This window comes from Sinohyriopsis cumingii, chromosome 6, assembly GCF_028554795.1.
Source record: "Sinohyriopsis cumingii isolate HCF-2022 chromosome 6, ASM2855479v2, whole genome shotgun sequence".
In the NCBI taxonomy this organism is placed as follows: domain Eukaryota; kingdom Metazoa; phylum Mollusca; class Bivalvia; order Unionida; family Unionidae; genus Sinohyriopsis; species Sinohyriopsis cumingii.
Genome location: NC_142966.1, coordinates 41,481,237 through 41,500,509, shown reverse-complemented (window position 1 = coordinate 41,500,509; position 19,273 = coordinate 41,481,237). Strand labels below are relative to the sequence as shown.

The 19,273-nt window shown below is 37.5% G+C and overlaps 1 protein-coding gene across 1 annotated transcript in view; it reads left to right on the top strand.

The window, feature by feature from the left end:
* Nucleotides 1-19,273, top strand: part of LOC149796779 (allene oxide synthase-lipoxygenase protein-like) — a 65,126-nt gene that overhangs the window by 26,158 nt on the left and 19,695 nt on the right. The window contains exons 4-7 of the mRNA XM_089961427.1: nt 5,343-5,440; nt 6,904-7,036; nt 15,644-15,739; nt 17,576-17,672. Of these exons, the coding sequence (XP_089817553.1) occupies nt 5,343-5,440; nt 6,904-7,036; nt 15,644-15,739; nt 17,576-17,672 (424 nt within the window). The remainder of the gene's footprint in view (nt 1-5,342; nt 5,441-6,903; nt 7,037-15,643; nt 15,740-17,575; nt 17,673-19,273) is intronic.

Below are 19,273 nucleotides of genomic sequence, written 5' to 3'. Positions count from 1 at the left end.
AAATTAATTATCAAGCCATTGGAGAAGAAAAAAAAACACCAACGCAGATTTAGGGCAAAGTCATTCCAGATGCAAGAAAGTTGAGCTTGATATTTCACGTTCGAATCGTTCCATGTGTCGAGGTATATTCCACGCCAGATTATGTTCCGTCGTGGACGGCATTGAATGTGAAAAAATTACGACAACTTATGTTTCGAATGGGCTCTCGTATTTGCGCATTCCGCACGCGATAACACAGATTAGCGTTGAAAATACCAACAAAACCGGGGTAAACTCAAATTTGATAACAGAATTTCCCGAACAGGTTTCTGAGGCAACGTTCCGAACGTTCGATGAATTCATCTCCGGAACCGCTGTTAATGCATTCGCTTGAAACAACGGCTTTTATGCGAAGCAACCATTCCTACTGTTACAAAGCAAACATTCATAATTTCAGACTTCAGCTGATCAGTTGTTGCTGAACAACATCGATGGACCATTACGTACGGATCAAATATATTTCCCGGTTGCTTTGCCTGAATGGCAGGCATAAGATAAAAAGTTTTAACGAGAACATTGCTTATATTTAATCATCACGCAGCAGTTGCTTGACGACGTTGACGTTTATTGGGGGGGGGGGGGCGCTGTAAGAAGCCACAGCGTACGGTCATGCCAGAATCCGGCAAAATTATTTTGAAATTTACCACTGTTCAAGTTTCGTATGCGATGTACGCGGACGTTCAATGACTGAAGGTTTACGTGAAGCAAACTTCCTTACACCCCTCGCATTGCGGGTTTGGTACACTGTTGTCAGATGTAAATAGTAACTGAGCCTCAAATTTAATATCGCGGCCAGCCTCAGTTGAGGTGTTTCTTAAATCGCTTGAGCTTTACGCTAAATGGATCCTAAAATAGCTCGCCTCGCCTGTGGACATGATTATTACCCTTGAGGACATGAGCAAGTCTTGTTGCTGAGACTCATTGTTGTATATACGAAGAGACTTTCAGTTCCACTGATGAAAAATGCATATCAATGACATCACTGGCACGTACAGAGGAGTCGTGCACGGTGCATGAAACCTAGAGACGAGACAATACTCCATTACAACAAGAATTCCAGTTGTGCTTAATAAAATGCGCCGTGTACAGTGACCACTTGATCATGCAATGAGTCGCAACGGCAAGGAATGCACAAATAAGTGTCATTCGTATTCAGCTTGGAAAAATAAGCGTCGTTAAGGCTGTGCCAGCTTCAGTTCCTTGATTTGCTAGAGTTCCTCAATTCCACCTTGGATAAACTCGTCAACAAACGTGCGTCTGGATTTCTTTACAAGCGGACGTCAATCTGTTCAAGGTTCGTCGCTGTGAGTTGCCTAGGATGAGCTGCATTTGAGTTGGAACTTCTAACGGACATCAGTCAATATCTGTTTGATAAACGTGGAGTCTGTGGAAATGATTTTAATGCCAAGACACCGTGGCTCACGTGAATAACCCGGGCGTGGATGGATACGACCCCACATTCACGAGCAATTACCTTCTGTACCTGGATCAAAAGAACATGTATACATGGGCGATGATGCCACATATACCAATAGTTGAGTTTTTCAGCGGATCAATCCCGCGCCATGGATATACAGAAACACGTACATGAGTACAATAGCATCAGCGAGATCGGATACTTCTTCGATGTCGACCTGGACTATTCGTACGAGTTTCACCACGTGCAAACCGATTATCGGTTGGCCTAAGAATTGATGTTGATGAATCAGTCGTGGCTGTCACTGTGTCAGTGTGCTGTCGTGTATGATACATCGAGCTTCCACATCGGTAAAGTTCACCGAATGTACCAAGCTGGTTCGAAGTTTGAGCCAGAAACTGAATTTTAGTGTCCATGTACGAGTGTGTGTGTGCGTATGATTTGGATTTTTAACAGCTTTAACTATTTTTCAGTCATATCGCTACGATATCTGCAGTGTGACAGTTTATAGTGATGTCTAGAGCACTGTGGCGTCATGCCGCAGCCATGTAGCATGATGTCCCACCCAGTCACATTATCCTGACACCAGGCCGATCAGTCCTAACACTAACCTCTTAATGCTGAGCGCCAAGCGATGCAGCTGTTAGTACCATTTTTGTAAGTCTTTGGTATGAAACTGTCGGGGATCGAACCCACGACCTCCTTCATCCGAGGCGGACGATCTAACCACTAGGCAACCGGAGCGGTGTCCATGTACGATAATAAAATATTAGGGAGGCAAAATGAGCCCCACGCGTGGCTGTACAAAAATATATCCCGCACAAAAAATACTTTGAATGTCTACGTCAGCAGCGCAAGATCACACATACGGAAAACATGGCATTGACGTGTATGGGTTTGTCCTCGTCGATTCTCAAGCATTGAATTTTAAATTTCCCGGCGAAGTCACCAATTTTGTGTACGGGCATCACGTGATTAAAGTCCGAGAAGGCTTGGCCTAAGTTTTTTATTTGCTAGAACGATTCCCAACTCGCCTCGCACCAATGCTCCTTTTGAAGGCTTTACCTCTCGTTGTTGGACTTCAGATGGGTCTGGCGCTAGATCATAGTGTTTTTGTTGTCCTGGAATAATAATCCGATGCGGGATCGTGAATGGATTGACGGATCATACTGGGTCACCCATTGTCCGTTTTTAAGCTTTCCCTGGGATGTACAGATGCCCAATCAAATTGTCTTCAAGTAAGTGAAGCGCCGTGGTTGCGGTGGCATCGCTCTCATGACCTCCACGGTTTAAGTCTGCATTTCATCAGATAATTTCAACCCGATAGTGTGTGGAATTTCATTGTTCAACACGGCTATGACAGGCGAATGCACTCCATCCTCTCGCGAGGTCGATCAAAGAATGAACAATTCTTGCATGTACTGGAACCCGAATGAGCAAGTATGCGGATGAGTCATTTGACGATAACGTGGTCGTTCTGCACTCTGATGTGTCCAAGACGAATCGGCATATGGTGTTTTGCCAAAGAGGCAGGAATGGTTTCAACAAAATGCTTGGATCCACGTGCAACAGCTAGTCACGTGAATAAATACGTTCGAACGTGTGTGCGACACGTGTTAAATCTTTGAACGTCATCGGCTCCGTTTTTCTATGTGTATCTTCTGGCTACATACGCGACGGTTAACACATATTTGTATTTGGTCCCGTGAAATCGATCATGTCGGAGAACAGGATATCCGCCTGGTGAATTCGTTTGGCGCTCTCGCATTAACAAATCAACAGGAAATATATCTTGAGTCAGGTAAACAAATCTGCAACAACGTTTGCTTAGCCAGCCTCACTCTGGCAACGCTATTACTAACTTTTGCCACACTTGCTAACTTACCAACGGATGCTTTACCCTTCCATCAACCTGACAGACTGTAACATATTGCGGTTATGTTCAAGTCAGAATTCATGTTTGTTTTATCGGGGCTTTGCCTCAAATGAGTGAAATTTGTCCAACAAATGCAATCTTGGCCTCAACGACTCATTTGATGATTCATTCTTTATACGATAGCCGGTTCCATGATCGCGTTCAAGCCGTGAATGAAACCACATTAGCGCCTCGATGTACAGCGATTTTATTTAATGTTTTGTACTTTATACTATGCTTATAACATGCAGCATCTACGAGATTAACTGGTTCTTGGACGTGCTTGTGCGTGTTGTACCTGGTAGTGAAGCATCTGGATAAGGTTTGCCTGTCGAGCAAATGTACAACTCTGGTGTAAAAAGTGGTTAGAGCGTCCGCCTCGGTTGCGGTAGGTCGTGAATTCGAACACCTGCCAAGTAATACCAAAGACATCTGAAAATGGTACTAGAATATGCCTCGCCAGGTGCTCAGCATTATGAATTATTTAGTGTTATGATTGGTTGGACTGATGTAAGGGTAATGTGACTGGGTGAAACATGATGATACATGTTTGCATCATGATGCCCAAGTGCTAGACATCACTATAAACTGCGACACTGCAGACATTATAGCGATATGACTGAAACATCGTTAAAGCTACGTTGTAATCACACACTCGCGTACATAGCGATCATGTTATTAATTGAACTGTGATGGATACTCACAACGATCAACGCAGTGGAACAAGAGCTGTGAGATGATATCACTTAGACAGCCTATATACTTTCAAAATACAAGAACATGGGTAAGGTCATAGACGCTATTTGCGGAATCGTCACCGGAACTGTTGGCATGGGTATTGGTAGAATTTGAACTATAGCAACTGTCCTGGGCATTCCAGGTGGCGTTGATGTCGGAGTTATAGCAATAACAACTGGTATTGCTGATGCCGCTGCAAACTAATTCATTACAACCATCCCAAACGAGTACATATCTATTCAGAAATACTTACAGCAGAAGAAATTAGTCTGAATACAAATACTAAAATATACTCAGTGGTCATCGAAGATAAAACCACTGCCACGACAAAGTTCGAGATGGTGGTGGTGGAATGGAAAACATCAGATGATTCACAAAAACACAAAACTGCAGGGCAGTACCGAAACAGTGGTGGGATTTACAAACTGTACAAATCTAGTAAACGGTTCAAAACTAATTTGCCATGATAATCGCAGAGGGGGTTTCACTCGCGCGATGCGTTCATTGGCACGCACTCGAGTTGAACGTTTGTGCCGAGAGGCAAAGTCGTTGCGGCCGGGGGTGGGGAGGGGTGTGTTTGAAGGCTTTGACCCAGATCGGTATATAAATCTAAAAGTCCTATTATCAAACAACTGGAATTTGGATGGACCACAAAGTCACTGCGAGATGCATGTAATTATTCATCTTTTCATGCCAAGCAAGTGTATATACTATTATTAAGTATTGATCTAAATAGTTTCCTTATTATGACCCAGGGGCTATATGACTATTTCTTGTTATGACCCAGGGGCTATATGACTATTTCTTGTTATGACCCAGGAGCTATATGAATATTTCTTGTTATGACCCAGAGGCTATATGACTATTTCCTACGGGATATCGATTAATGGTGCAATTAGATTTTAACTCTTACGGGTGAGGTACCTACTCCTTATTTCGTCTATCCAGTACGGCCGTACCGGCAATAAACGTCTTAACGGCTCGACCTACCTGACCATAGCAGCTTACATGGATACACACACATGTATATTCACAAATATACACACATGAACATACACGTATTCTTCAACTGTGTTCTTTCTTATATGCATAACAATTTATATGGATTCAGTTGCTTTGCTACATTTGTGAAAATTGTTTACTCTGACACGTTTGTTGTTCGTTATTGTTCTTACCAAAGACAATAGATTTGCGATTGACTTGCATGGTGAAAAAGACACTTTTTACTTCTAGGGGACAAAACGCTGGAGGAATGATCTGTGTTTTGGACAGCAGCGGATTGCTAGTGTGAATCATTCATTGATTGAGTTATGTACGAAACTTCCAGAAAAGTGAGTATAGCCATCATCAGTTGGACAAGTGATAACTTATTTGACGAAGGATAAACATTTCTGTTCATTAGCATAGCATTTTCCGTGTATCTTGCAAGTTTTTCACTGGAAAATTATACCGCTTTCTTAGAGGACATTTTAAGCTGATCGTAAAAGAGCACATAAAATTGGATGAAATATAAGCAAATTATTACAATTTAAAAGTTATACATATTACAAAGGGAAAAGCTGTCCAGTTGTCCAGCAATTATTAAATTATGCATCTCCTTATCAAAAATGGTAAGTGCAAAATGTTATTTAAGAAACATTTACTTTAAAAGAGGTATCCACTTCAATAGATAAAACATCTGTTTTCGATGTGCAAGTGTGGTTGATGTATAAACTTACAACATTATAAATAGGTCGTTATATAATAGATACCTCATGATAAATATTTATAAAAAAATCAAAAATAAAGAAATACATGGCCTATTTTACACTTATTATACAATATTGACCAATAAAACATCTTAATCAACATTTCTACAATGATATCGAAATTTTAAACCATACTTTACTTTATTAACTGTGACATGCATTTCTCAAAGTGTATTGTGCGACATAAAGACCCTTTTTGTTCTCCATGAACTGAAAAGGGAGACACTGAAAAGGGAGACAAATAAATTAATATTGAAAACTGACCGAGATAAGTTCCGAAAATAAAGAGAAAATGTAGCCGAATTTATGGTTCAAGTCTGAATAATTATACAATATCTGACATTATTGAAGCATAGCAGATGTCACTATGATTTGAGAAAATTTATGTAAATAGGAATTCAGACAGCTTTATAAAAAGCAAGATGCCGAATAATTTAGAAACGATTGAGAATATGTTAGACTTTATAATCATGTCTTTAGGGAAATACTCTTTCAAATTGATGTTCCAAATGCAACATAAATGTGCTATCATGTTGATTCACGAAGCTACAGTGGGTCGTGACTATAATGCTATTTATAGGAGACAAGATAGGTCTACTGTGATAGGGATCTGGTCATCTAATACATTATATAAAAAAAACATACTTCAGCCAGCATAATGAGACCCATGACCATACCCATCTTATATCAGTGCCCGTGTTATACCGATGCGCATTATAATAGGATCACTATACCCGAGTTATATAGGGCCTCATTATAAAGGTTTCTATTCATATTGTAAAAGGTAGGTCATGGTGACCCACATTTCCTGCTCATTTGATGATTGTATTTTTGTATGATCAATTAGCACAGAGCAATCATAACATATTGCATTTTGTGGAACCATATTAAACTGTGAAATTCTCATTTTCAGTTCAATTTGCATGATATTAAGAAACACGACAATTGAATTATTTGCACTTGGTAACCATTAATGTAGTCATTATATGGCTTAAGTGCCTTCCTTATAGTATTTTGATAGTGTTCATACATGTAATTGTGAAAAGGTTAGGTGTAACAGATGAAATGTTGCGACCATTGCTTGAGGGCTGTACACTGCAGCAAGTCATTGACGCGAAGAGACTTTTCATTTGTGACCTGAAAATTCTGGATGGCATAAAACACAAGAAAGGCTTTTATGTAAGTATTTCATTACGTATTTACTGTACGATAGATGAATGGAAAATGTCTAGAATCCCATTCAAACTGATTTGTTGATCACAAGCAGATGTAGAATGTGTAATTACAATATCCAAAAATGTTTTCTATCTAGTAGAGAGCTCTGTATCAGAAAGAATATTTTATGTCCATTTATCCTGAATACAGTTTATGTTGTGATCGGGTAGGTTTAAGTATTTAAGACACAGATATGTGCATCTTTAATCTTGTAGATATCCTTAAGGTTTTTTTGTATTTTTATTTCAACATCAAAATACCATTTATCCTCAACTGCATATTGCATACCGTAACTGTGACAGGTGAGTATATACAGCATTACGTGTAGTATAATGACTTTTTAACTCGAAAGTATACTGAGGTTGGTATAAGTGCATCCAAAGATTTTAGATTTATCTATTTTGATGCAAAAGTCCAGTTTATGGTATCAATATGCAGTTCTTTATTTGCGACTAATTTACTCTTTCCCATTACAATAACTTTTCATCATCAATGGCCTGCCGTTGTGTCATATGTGACGTGCAGTCAATCTCTGGAGTAATATACAAATATTGTCCATAATGGTTTAAAAGTTTCTTATCACCAATGTCCGAAGATATACAGAAGAAAGGAAGTCCTAAATAAACTTTTTGAGAAAAGCCATCACAATCCGACGGATGCATCCACCAATGGATCCAAAGGTCAGGTTCCATGGAGTTTGGCATTTTTGTTCTCGATGAATACTAATGCAAGTTGAATATACTCTTCTTCTTCCAATTGTTTGAATACTGCAGATTATGAATATACTAATTTACTGATGTCAGGAATTTCATTTGAGAATATACCGAATCCAACGATGAAACGAAATCCATCACCAGTCGATATGAATTCATCCGACTCAGCCTGCTCCACTCCTGACTGGCTCTGGGAAATAAATGTCGATTCATCAATCTTTTTGGACATCTTTATGATCCCACTAGAAACTATTTTATCAACAATACGCCAATCCAGTTAATCCTGAAACAAAAAAAAAACTTGTAAAATACCACGGTGGTGTTATACTTGTAGATTTAAAAAATTGTTTAGTTTTTATCATATAAAAAATAATTCTAGAGTTCTGGAGGCATTCTTGTACCCCTATTCTCACGTAAGACTTAAATTTGGTTTGGAGTTTAACTGCTAATGTAAGTTGAATTCCAGCTACATGAACTATTATGTCATCTAAAGAGAATGGAACGGCTGTAAACCTTATAAGGTGATATTAAACCGGGAATGATAATTTAACAAGTTCCAAAAGCGCCTGCACTGGTATCTAATGCGTATATAACCTCACACCGACAAGGCATGGTGATCAGTTGAACCAATGAATCAACAACAAATGAGTTAGTGAGAAATGGATAACGAAACCGATAAAGGACAAGAGGTGACTTGATCACCTCAGCAGATGGCAGGGAACGACTCCATATTCCTTCTGGCATTACAATCCCCTTGAAATAATGTAGTTTCTAGCAGCTATTTTAAGACCGAAGGTATCATGTGTTGCATCATATTACTGTCTTTATAAATGAATCAGTGGAATGACTGCTTACTAGGTGCATCTGTAATTATGATTTGAAAATCATCCGACTTTTTCCGTTAACTCTGAAAACCGATTATCTTCAAGATGATATGTCTTAGAAAACGTAGAGGGTGGTTTAGTTATCACTGTCTCTTTATCCTGCTGTAATACGTGATCAAAATTACACATATTTTGTAACGTAGATTTGAAGCGATTTCAATGATTTCAAATTACATCAGCCATACTAATGCGTATAGTTCACAATATCTATTATTTCTCTCAATCCAGATATGCCTACCTGTCACATCTAAACTGAGCAAATAGTTTCCTAAGGAAATAAGATAATCCACTTGAAAGGTATTTTTCCGGTCCTAATTCCTTTTATGCTATAATACCCATATTTATGTGGGTTGTTAATATTACTTTGCCAGTTTTGTAGTGTTGAATCCTTAATCCTGTGCCAAAAATAGTGCGAAAAATTGCTTTTCGTCTCCAACATCTTGACTTAGCCAAACATACCCAAAACCGAAACGAAATAACATGTCATTAACTTCGGTGCCCAGGTGACAAGGTTTGTTTCATCTAATCTATTCAACATTAAATAACATTGGTGTGGGTATCGAGTTGAAGGCATTCTTACGATCTTCAACCAGTATTTAACGCGACGTAAAAGATACGAGGTACAAGTGGATAACTTCCGCACTCCTCCAACACAATCGCATCATTGGTAGATTTAGGAACACCTAAATACTGTTTGCAAAAAGTGTGTTGCACAATTTCAATATCCACTAAATTCATATCCCCAATTTCTGACCCATGACAAACAATTGGTTTTATCACCCAATCAAAATTTTTAAATGCATCCTCTACACTAAAACAGTCGAATCGTTTTTGCTAATTCATAATCTTTGAAGTTGCTTTCTTTGCCTCAGCTGCTAGTATTTGCTTTCCTTTCGTCCAAACCAACTTTGGGATGAAAAATAAAACCATGTATTTGTAATAAGGTACATATTCAATACGACCTTCTTTTAAAACCCATACCTCCTTTTGCTTGAGATATCCCCCATTTCTGAAAACAATGATTTTACTTTTATTGAGGTTGACCATCATATCAGTTTTATCACAGAAGCATTCGATAACATTTGTTTGGTTCTGAAGTAGCTTTACTGTATCGGCGCAATTAGCAACATCATCAGCGTAAAGTATTGCAAAAATATCATCAATATCTTCCGAGATAAATACACCTCTGTTGAATTCTAGCTTCAGTTGTGTAATCAAATCATTAATAAAAAGGGAGAAGGAAACAAACACGATAGGGCTTAATACACAACCTTGCCTTGTACCTGATGTATATTTTAAATAAGTAGTAGTTAGATTTCTATACATATCTATCAAAATGTTTACTATTTACCATTCATACCCTTACCTATTATTGACGACCATACTATATCATGCTCTAATTGATCTAAAGCTTTTTAAAAAATCTATAAAAAGACAATAAAATCTGCCTTTTCTTTTGGATATATATATTTCTGAGCTGAAGCCTGAATAATAAAGATATTGTCACATGCTGAGTATTTTTTCCTAAAGCCCACATGTACATACGAGTATTTAATATATCAGTAAAGACTTTGCATAGAGTATCAATAAGAGAAATACCTTTGTAATTGTTTGGATCGTTCTTGTCACCGCATTTATATATAGGACAGATGATACTCTTCTCACACTGTTTGGAAAATTAACCGGATTCAAATCTTGTGTTGAATAGAGCGTTATGGGTGGTAAGATCGTTTCCTTCGTGCACTGATAAAAACGAGTAGGTATCATATCAGGTCCAGGGATTTTGTTCTTTTTTATTTTAAGTAATCTTCTCATAATTTCATCATTTGTAGTTGTAATATTTAAATCAACATGCAAGTGAGGCAGTTCTTCACTAACAATATTGTCAGAGTCATCCAACTCACACACAGGCTCCATCAATAAAGATTTAAAGTATTCATACCAGGTTTTGGGGAAGATATATTCTAGTTATTTTTGAGAATAATGCATTTCCCGTTTCAAAATATGCCAGAAATGTCGAGCGGTTTTCCTTGCTTGAGTTAATTTGTTCATCTGGAATTTTCTAGTGTATTTTTTATTGAGTGCGATTCTTTCTTTAAAAGCTGTTTTATACTCTCAATGCAACTTAAGGTCAGCTCCAGCATTTGAGAATCTAAATCGTCTTTGCCAGTAGTTTTTATTATACTTGGCCTTATTGCATTATTTATACCATCAAAGTGGTTCCTTCGTTATTATTTTAAGTGCAGTACCTCTGGTCTGCAAAACTGAACCTATATTCTGATACAGTTGAACTAATATTCTGAGAGAGAAGTCAGTATCAGCTTCAAGATACCTGAATACATCATTCGTTATGTCTTCAAAGGCTGTGCTAAACATTCTTACAAATGACCGTATATTGTCTTCAGTAAGACGAAAATGTTTCCATTTAGTAACAATACAAGTATGAATATTAATTTTCTCAACATCACAATAGGTTTGATGATCATTAACATCCAGAGTTTAGGAAACATTATCTTCATTTAGCAGATGCTGAGCTAATCTAATTGAATAGTATATTGGAACATGTATTGATTCATCTCTAGTACCTATCCCAAAGCTGGTGATATACCTAAATAGTTCAGTGGAACCTATTATATAGTCAACTATGCTGCAACCGTTATGAGTTATGCGTGTGAGCGGATCGTTGTTATCATTAGAGAACCTTCCATTCATAATATGAAAATATTAAAATTTCCGCATAAATCTATTAACGAGAAGCCAAAATTGTTATACACTTTATCGTCTTTTGAATGCATCTGCATTGAAAAATTATCTGTATCACAATCAACGCTGCATCCATACACAAAATCAACATTGCATCCATACACAAAATCAACACTGCATCCATACACAAAATCAACATTGCATCCATACACAAAATCAACACTGCATCCATACACAAAATCAACATTGCATCCATACACAAAATCAACATTGCATCCATACACAAAACCAACACTGCATCCATACACAAAATCAACATTGCATCCATGCACAAAATCAACATTGCATCCATACACAAAACCAACACTGCATCCATACACAAAATCAACATTGCATCCATACACAAAACCAACACTGCATCCATACACAAAATCAACATTGCATCCATACACAAAACCAACACTGCATCCATACACAAAATCAACATTGCATCCATACACAAAACCAACACTGCATCCATACACAAAATCAACATTGCATCCATACACAAAACCAACACTGCATCCATACACAAAACCAACATTGCATCCATACACAAAATTAAGAGTATCTTCAGGGTTAAAAATCTTCAAAATTAGTAATTCTAGCATTAAAATCTCCCGATAAGAAAGATAACAATTTCTATATTGGCTTTTGATCGTAAATAACCTCTGGCTTAATAATTAAATTCCATCTTTATTAATATTGTTATATATTGGAGAATATTCAGGGGAAATGTATGTGAATTCCATAATGCACCTATTATTGGAAATTATGTATCTATACTCATGATGAACACCATATTTAACTTCTTTAAACCATGGCGCACATTATATTGACTTGTATTGTATTTTGTAATATGGGCAGGTGGATTCAATTACTGAATAAAGTATTATTATTATTATCACGAAGAATTTCGACTCGAATTCGCTTTCATAAATTCGCCATTGTCTTTCCAAATATGGAATTATTCATGGGCTTGAAAAAGTCCTCCTGAAACTAATTTGTAGCGTCCGTTTCCTATTCATCTGTATGTAGGGCGTTATCCATGCTTTGTTAGTGAAATTCAAGTATTCGATGGACTTTACTTGTGCGTATTCCTAATCATAAATAACACTGCAGATGTTGTACACGGACACCGTATTTATTTTGTGGTCAAGAGATTTAGGACAAGATTGGTACATTTTGTAAATTTACGTACTGATTCGTTCACGGATATAAACTGACGTCGGAGCACTGACCACGGTTCCGATGGTAACAGATGTGTTTCGTTGTTTGCGCGCGTGCATTGTGATTTGCCACTGCAATTTCACAACGAAGTGAGTCATCGACAAACAGATGTATATCAACATCAGTGAGAAATTCGAGCTCGATTTTAATTTTTGAGAACAATGCAACCCAGGCCGTTCGAGGTGACGTAACATACATAATGTGCAGGGTCTAACTCACATATCAGTGTCACAAAATGCTTCAAAAACATCAGCAAGCAACAACACGTCAGTGTCACAAAATGCTTCAAATACATCAGCGAGCAGCAACACATAAGTATCACAAAATGCTTCAAATACACCAGCGAGCAGCAACACACCGGTGTCACAAAATGCTTCAAATACACCAGCGAGCAGCAACACATAAGTATCATGAAATGCTTCAAATACACCAGCGAGCAGCAACACATAAGTATCATGAAATGCTTCAAATACACCAGCGAGCAGCAACACATAAGTGTTACAAAATGCTTCAAATACACCAGCGAGCAGCAACACATCGGCGTCACAAAATGCTTCAAATACATCGGCGAGCAGCAACACATCAGTGTCACAAAATGCTTCAAATAGATCAGCGAGCAGCAACACATCAGTGCCACAAAATGTTTCAAATACATCAGCGAGCAGAAACACATCAGTGTCACAAAATGCTTCAAATACATCAGCGAGCAGCAACACACCGGTGTCACAAAATGCTTCAAATACATCAGCGAGCAGCAACACACCGGTGTCACAAAATGCTTCAAATACATCAGTGAGCAGCAACACACCGGTGTCACAAAATGCTTCAAATACATCAGTGAGCAGCAACACATAAGTGCGCAAATAAAGATCATGATAGTAGCCCATGATTGTTTGTTCAAATGTGGATTAACTTTCTTTGCATACTTATATTCGATAGTAGAAATACCGTCACGCAACGATATATTCCAACATAGTGTGAGCCCAAATTACCCATTACTGAGTATGGTACCAACTCGAATACGATCAGACATTGTGCATTTGTATCCAATAACATACAATGCATTGAAGCATTTGTAAATACCATCAACAATTTTTGTTTCGTTGTTTTCAGCAATAGGTTCTGAGAATCTTGTCTAATGTTTGTCCAACTCCAATGATTGCGTTGTTCCACTTCTTCTGCTCTGTTGTACATTATTTCGTAACACTTCTGAAGATTGGCGAGTGTGGATGCCATCGCGCATTAAAATATCAAATTCATTTACCCTTTATGATCGTCACTACTTACGCTACTATATTCGCTTTACATTTCAATTTCATCCTCTTTATCTATTTAACTATCTGTATTTATTCTTGTCTTGAAGAATATAAACTAATGTATTGTCAGTTTTTTTCTGATAGTATTCGATAAGTTGACATCATTGCTTCTCCAAAATAATTCCTATAATTCCTACGTTAACAAATTTATCAATATGTTCAGAAACTCCTTTCGGAAATCTTTGATAATTATGTCTGGTGCATTTAATCGAAATAGTTATTTATTCTTTTCCATAATATTATATACATTCTACTGATCTGAAGTAGTGATATCACGATTGTACATACCCATAAAATGTTTCAAAATACTACACGCATCTGTATACATTTCCCCATTTATATATTCCAATGTAATTGTTTAAGATACATGGAAATATCACCGCTGGGTTTGTATTTGTGAATTGGTTTGTTGGAGATTATTAGGACGCTACCAGTTGTAAGCTCTTGCATGCTAATTTCTTATGATTAAGAAAACGCAATCAGTCCATATCAATTACAATGGTTTAATACAACCCTATATGAGCCCCTAGTGTGTCAAGCGACATACTAGAGGGCCTATATGTTAATAAAACCAAACATGTCTCAAATTGTTTGCGTGCCACGCAGGGACGTCATTTCAACTTTTTTCGGAGGGAGGGGGACAAAACTTGATGGGGGGGGGGGCAAAACTTGACGGGCTTATTAATTTTTGTATATGGGCTAAAACAAGTTTACAGCACATGCAAACTGGGGGGGGGGGGGGGGGGGGCAACTGCCCCCCTGCGACCTCCCAAAATGACGTCCCTGGTGCCACGCACTTGTAATTTACAACAAACTTACATCATCAAATTCCATTTTTTCATGTACATCCAAATTCGGCATCGTCATCTCCTCAATCATTAAGAAACATTATTTTCCAACAGTTGGACTAAAAATGTTAATCTTACCATCGGTAGTTTTTGGCGCCTTTTCTCTCTCAGCCACTGACTAATAGTATGCTTAGAAAGTAAAGGAACAACTCTTATATGAAGTAAAGAGGCTGATGGATAAATATGTGCGCATACCTTCCACAAGAAGCGAATATATAAGCCACACCATTTTAAATTACAACTGCATGACTTATTATATAGCCCCTTGTAATAGTAATCTTGCATAGCCAGTGCAATAATTCAAGTAGCTGCGATATCAGTGAGTCACGATTTTGGCTGGCTTCTGTATGAAGAGAAGCAATAACGCTTTGAGATCTGGCTCGCCGGTATTACTCATTATTTCATTAAATCAAGAAAACAGCTTATTTCTAAATAAATATACAAAATATACAAAATAATTGACTACATCTCCATACAGGAGTCAACTGATTGGCCAAAATACAACAGACCGATTCAGTGTAAGGCTCCTTATCGACGGCCAACCATCACAAATGCTGCCACCATGTACAGTCATTGTTGAAAATGTATTTGTCACACCACATTCTCAAAGACATGCAAAATATTAGTAGTGAAATGATCAGGTCCCTGCCTCAGGACATTGAGTCATTGGCTACTAATATAATTTAATATAATAGCGGCATTCCATGATACATGTCGATGTACGTTCAGAAATACGGCAGTATATATATATATATATATATATATATATATATATATATATATATATATATATATATATATATAGTTTTTAATTTTTAAACTCTATCAATTTTCTCAGATGTGTGTTCCTATTGCATTATTCCTGGTGAATGGCAACCAGGAGCTGGTTCCTATAGCAATACAACTGTACCAGCAGAAAGGACCAAACAATCCCGTAAGTTTCTTTTCTGTAGGCCATTGGCCCATTATACAACAGTTGCCTAAGAGTTTTTTTGCAATGTAAAATGCCATATTATAACACAATTACCAGAGAGTGAGTTGGAAAGAAAAGAAATATGAGCAAGTACACTAAAACTTTGATTAAGATGAAACGGGAATAACATCAGAAAGCCCTCATATTATTTATGGGTGAAAGAAATATTGTTTTAAACACATTACTTGTCTTTAATTATTGTTGATAATGTAGTTAAATATCCATTTGATCTCTTCCATCGAATGCTGAAAAAATATTGTGGTAAGTGTCTCAAATTGTGTGTAAAATTATACCCAATGATATACTTTGTCTGCTTTCATTTTGAAGTAATGTAATGTATTTGCTGTCATTTAAATAACATAATCTCAATATGTTATAAAGTGAAACATGAATATATCAAACTTTCAATATATCTATTGCTAAAACAAATCGTGGTCCATGTTATCATTAAAAGCTAGTCATGACCAATGTTATCAATAAAAGCTACTCATGTACCATTTTATCAACCGCTCCGGTGGCCTAGTCGTTAGAGCGTCCGCCTCGGATGCGGGAGGTCGTGGGTTTGATCCCCGGCCGAGTCATACCAAAGACTTACAAAAACGGTACTAACAGCTGCTTCGCTTGGCGCTCAGCATTAAGAGGTTAGTGTTAGGACTGGTCGGCCCGGTGTCAGGATAATGTGACTGGGTGGGACATCATGCTACATGTCTGCGGCATGATGCCCCAGTGCTAGACATCACTATAAACTGCCACATTACAGACATCGTAGCGATATGACTGAAAAATTGTTAAAGCTACGTTAAAAATCCAAATCACATCACATCACATCACCATTTTATCATTACGAACCATTTCATGACCTGTCATTACTGAACCTACTCATGACGGATGGTATAATTAAAAACCATTCATTGCCCATGCCATTATTAGGCACAGCTCATGTCCCATTTTATCATCAGGAAACACTCATGGGCCATGTTATCATTAAAACGCACCAATGGCCAACGCTACCATCAAAAACCATTCTTGGTTCGTTTTATCATTAAAACAAGCACTCATGGCCCATGCTATCGTTAAAAGCGACTCATGGCTCATTGCATCATTAAAAACAACTCATGAACCACGTTATCACTAAAAAGAAACACTCCTGTCTCTTCCATTCCTTAAACACCATTCATGGCCATGTCATCATCAAAAACAATATATGACCCATGCTAGAACCATTCATGGGCAGTGTTATCATTTAAAACCACTCGCGGACCAAAAAATCCACTCATGGTTCATATTATCATTAAAAACCACTTGTGGGCCATGTTATCACTAAACCCCACGCATGGCTTCATGTTATCATAAGATCCATTCATGCCCAATATCACCATTAAAAACCACTTGTGGGCCATGTTATCACTAAACCCCACGCATGGCTTCATGTTATCATAAGATCCATTCATGCCCAACATCACCATTAAAAACTACTCATCATTAACAACCATTTCTGACTCATGTCGTCATAAAAACCACTTGTGGCTCATGATATCATTACAAACAGGTATGGACCATGTTATGATTAAGAGTCTCTCGTGGTCCATGCTATCAATGAAAACCACTAATGGTCCACATGATCAATAACATATCTTGATAAACTTCGCATATAGATGAGCACTGAAGTAAGATTCTTTGTCCATCTTTCGCTACTCGGTTCAGTTCTCTTCTTTCTGTCCATTTATTGCTCAATCCAAAGGATTCTTATCCTTCGTACATCATAATGCTGATATATCAAGTGCATATCGTTTACAGGTTTTCCTGCCGACAGATCCCCCATACACCTGGATGCTGGCGAAGATGTGGTACAACAATGCTGATGCAGCATACCATCAGGCTCTCACTCACCTGGGTAGGATAGCAGTCATTTCTTAAAGCACTGAAATCTTTATTATCTCACTCACCTGGGTAGGATAGCAGTCATTTCTTAAAGCACTGAAATCTTTATAATCAAGCAAACTGCAAATAATCAGACATGTGACCAAAATTGGACAAAATCTCGCCCTCGATAACTCGCCCATATTGGGGTCCAAAAATTTAGACTGCAATATACCAAGTGCACTAGTTACAGAGGAACCGCAACAAAACGACAAAAGGGGATGCCATTCCTGCTGGTCATCGAAAAAAAAAAACAAGAGATGGGGGGTTGAGTTACAGAGCTGTTTAATGATTCAATACTCCTTGTATAATATCGTTGGGAACAGTTGTCAATAAAGAGTTTATCTAATGAAATCCTTTGCTCTTTTTGTATAAATTACCTTTAATTTCAATTACCATAACCTATATTTTCCACGAGGTCTCACAAACATCACATGTATGCAGAGAAATAGTGAATTACGTCACTAGTTTTTGATATTGTTGACTTCTAAAAAAAGATTTCAGGGACATTTGTTTTGTTAAACAACCGTCGACGTCGAAATCCGGTTTTTAAAAATTACTTCATTAGTAAAATATTGATACCGTGATTTGATTGCAATTTATTGTGAAACTTCTCATCCCTGAGGAAATGTCTTTGTGTCAGTTCAGGAATTATAAGCTGATTATAAATGCAGAAAATCGCTTCTCCATAGAAAAGCATATCTATGCATTCTCCATAGAAAAGCGTATCTATGCATTCTCCATAGAAAAGCGTATCTGTGCATTCTCCATAGAACAGCGTATCTGTGCATTCTCCATAGAACAGCGTATCTATGCATTCTCCATAGAAAAGCGTATCTGTGCAACAAAGCTTCTTATTCACTGCTCATTTCTCTTGTTCAAAATAATGGCCTTACTGTCTTTGATCATATTTGTGAATAAGTAGGTTAATTTCAAGCAGTCTAATTATAGTACTTAATAATAATTAGAACAGTTTTCGATTGATCAATTGAAATGAGTTGACCTGACACATGACCGTGACCGCTAGCTCTTATCCAGGTAGGATTTTTGCCTGTCTTTATACTTTTCTTTTAGTCCATCCTGTTATTTGATTTGATACAACAAAGGTACTTACAGTGTTAATACAAAGCAAGTGCACTTTTAATTGAGTGTAACAATACAATACAACAAAATTCTTCCGCAAGTCGGAGATCAAAACAAGGTCGTCACTTAATTAGGTTCCCTCAGAAATGTGTGTGTGTGTGTGTGTGATTTGGATTTTTAACGTAGCTTTAAAATGGTTTCAGTCATATCGCTGCAATGTCCACAGCGTGCCCGTTTATAGTGATTTCTAGCACTGGGGAATAATGCCGCAGACATGTAGCATCAAATGCTGCCAGCAATAGGCATTGGTGATGTTTTCATTGATAATAATGTTTTCGAATATTTTTATTTATAATGATGAAGATTTTTGTTTGGAAAGAAAATGTAACAAATTATATCACTGTTTTTAAAGGTTGAAACCTTCATGACGTTGATGCAAATTTTCCGGTACTAACACCATTTCTAAAACTAGCGATATATCACGGTTTTATT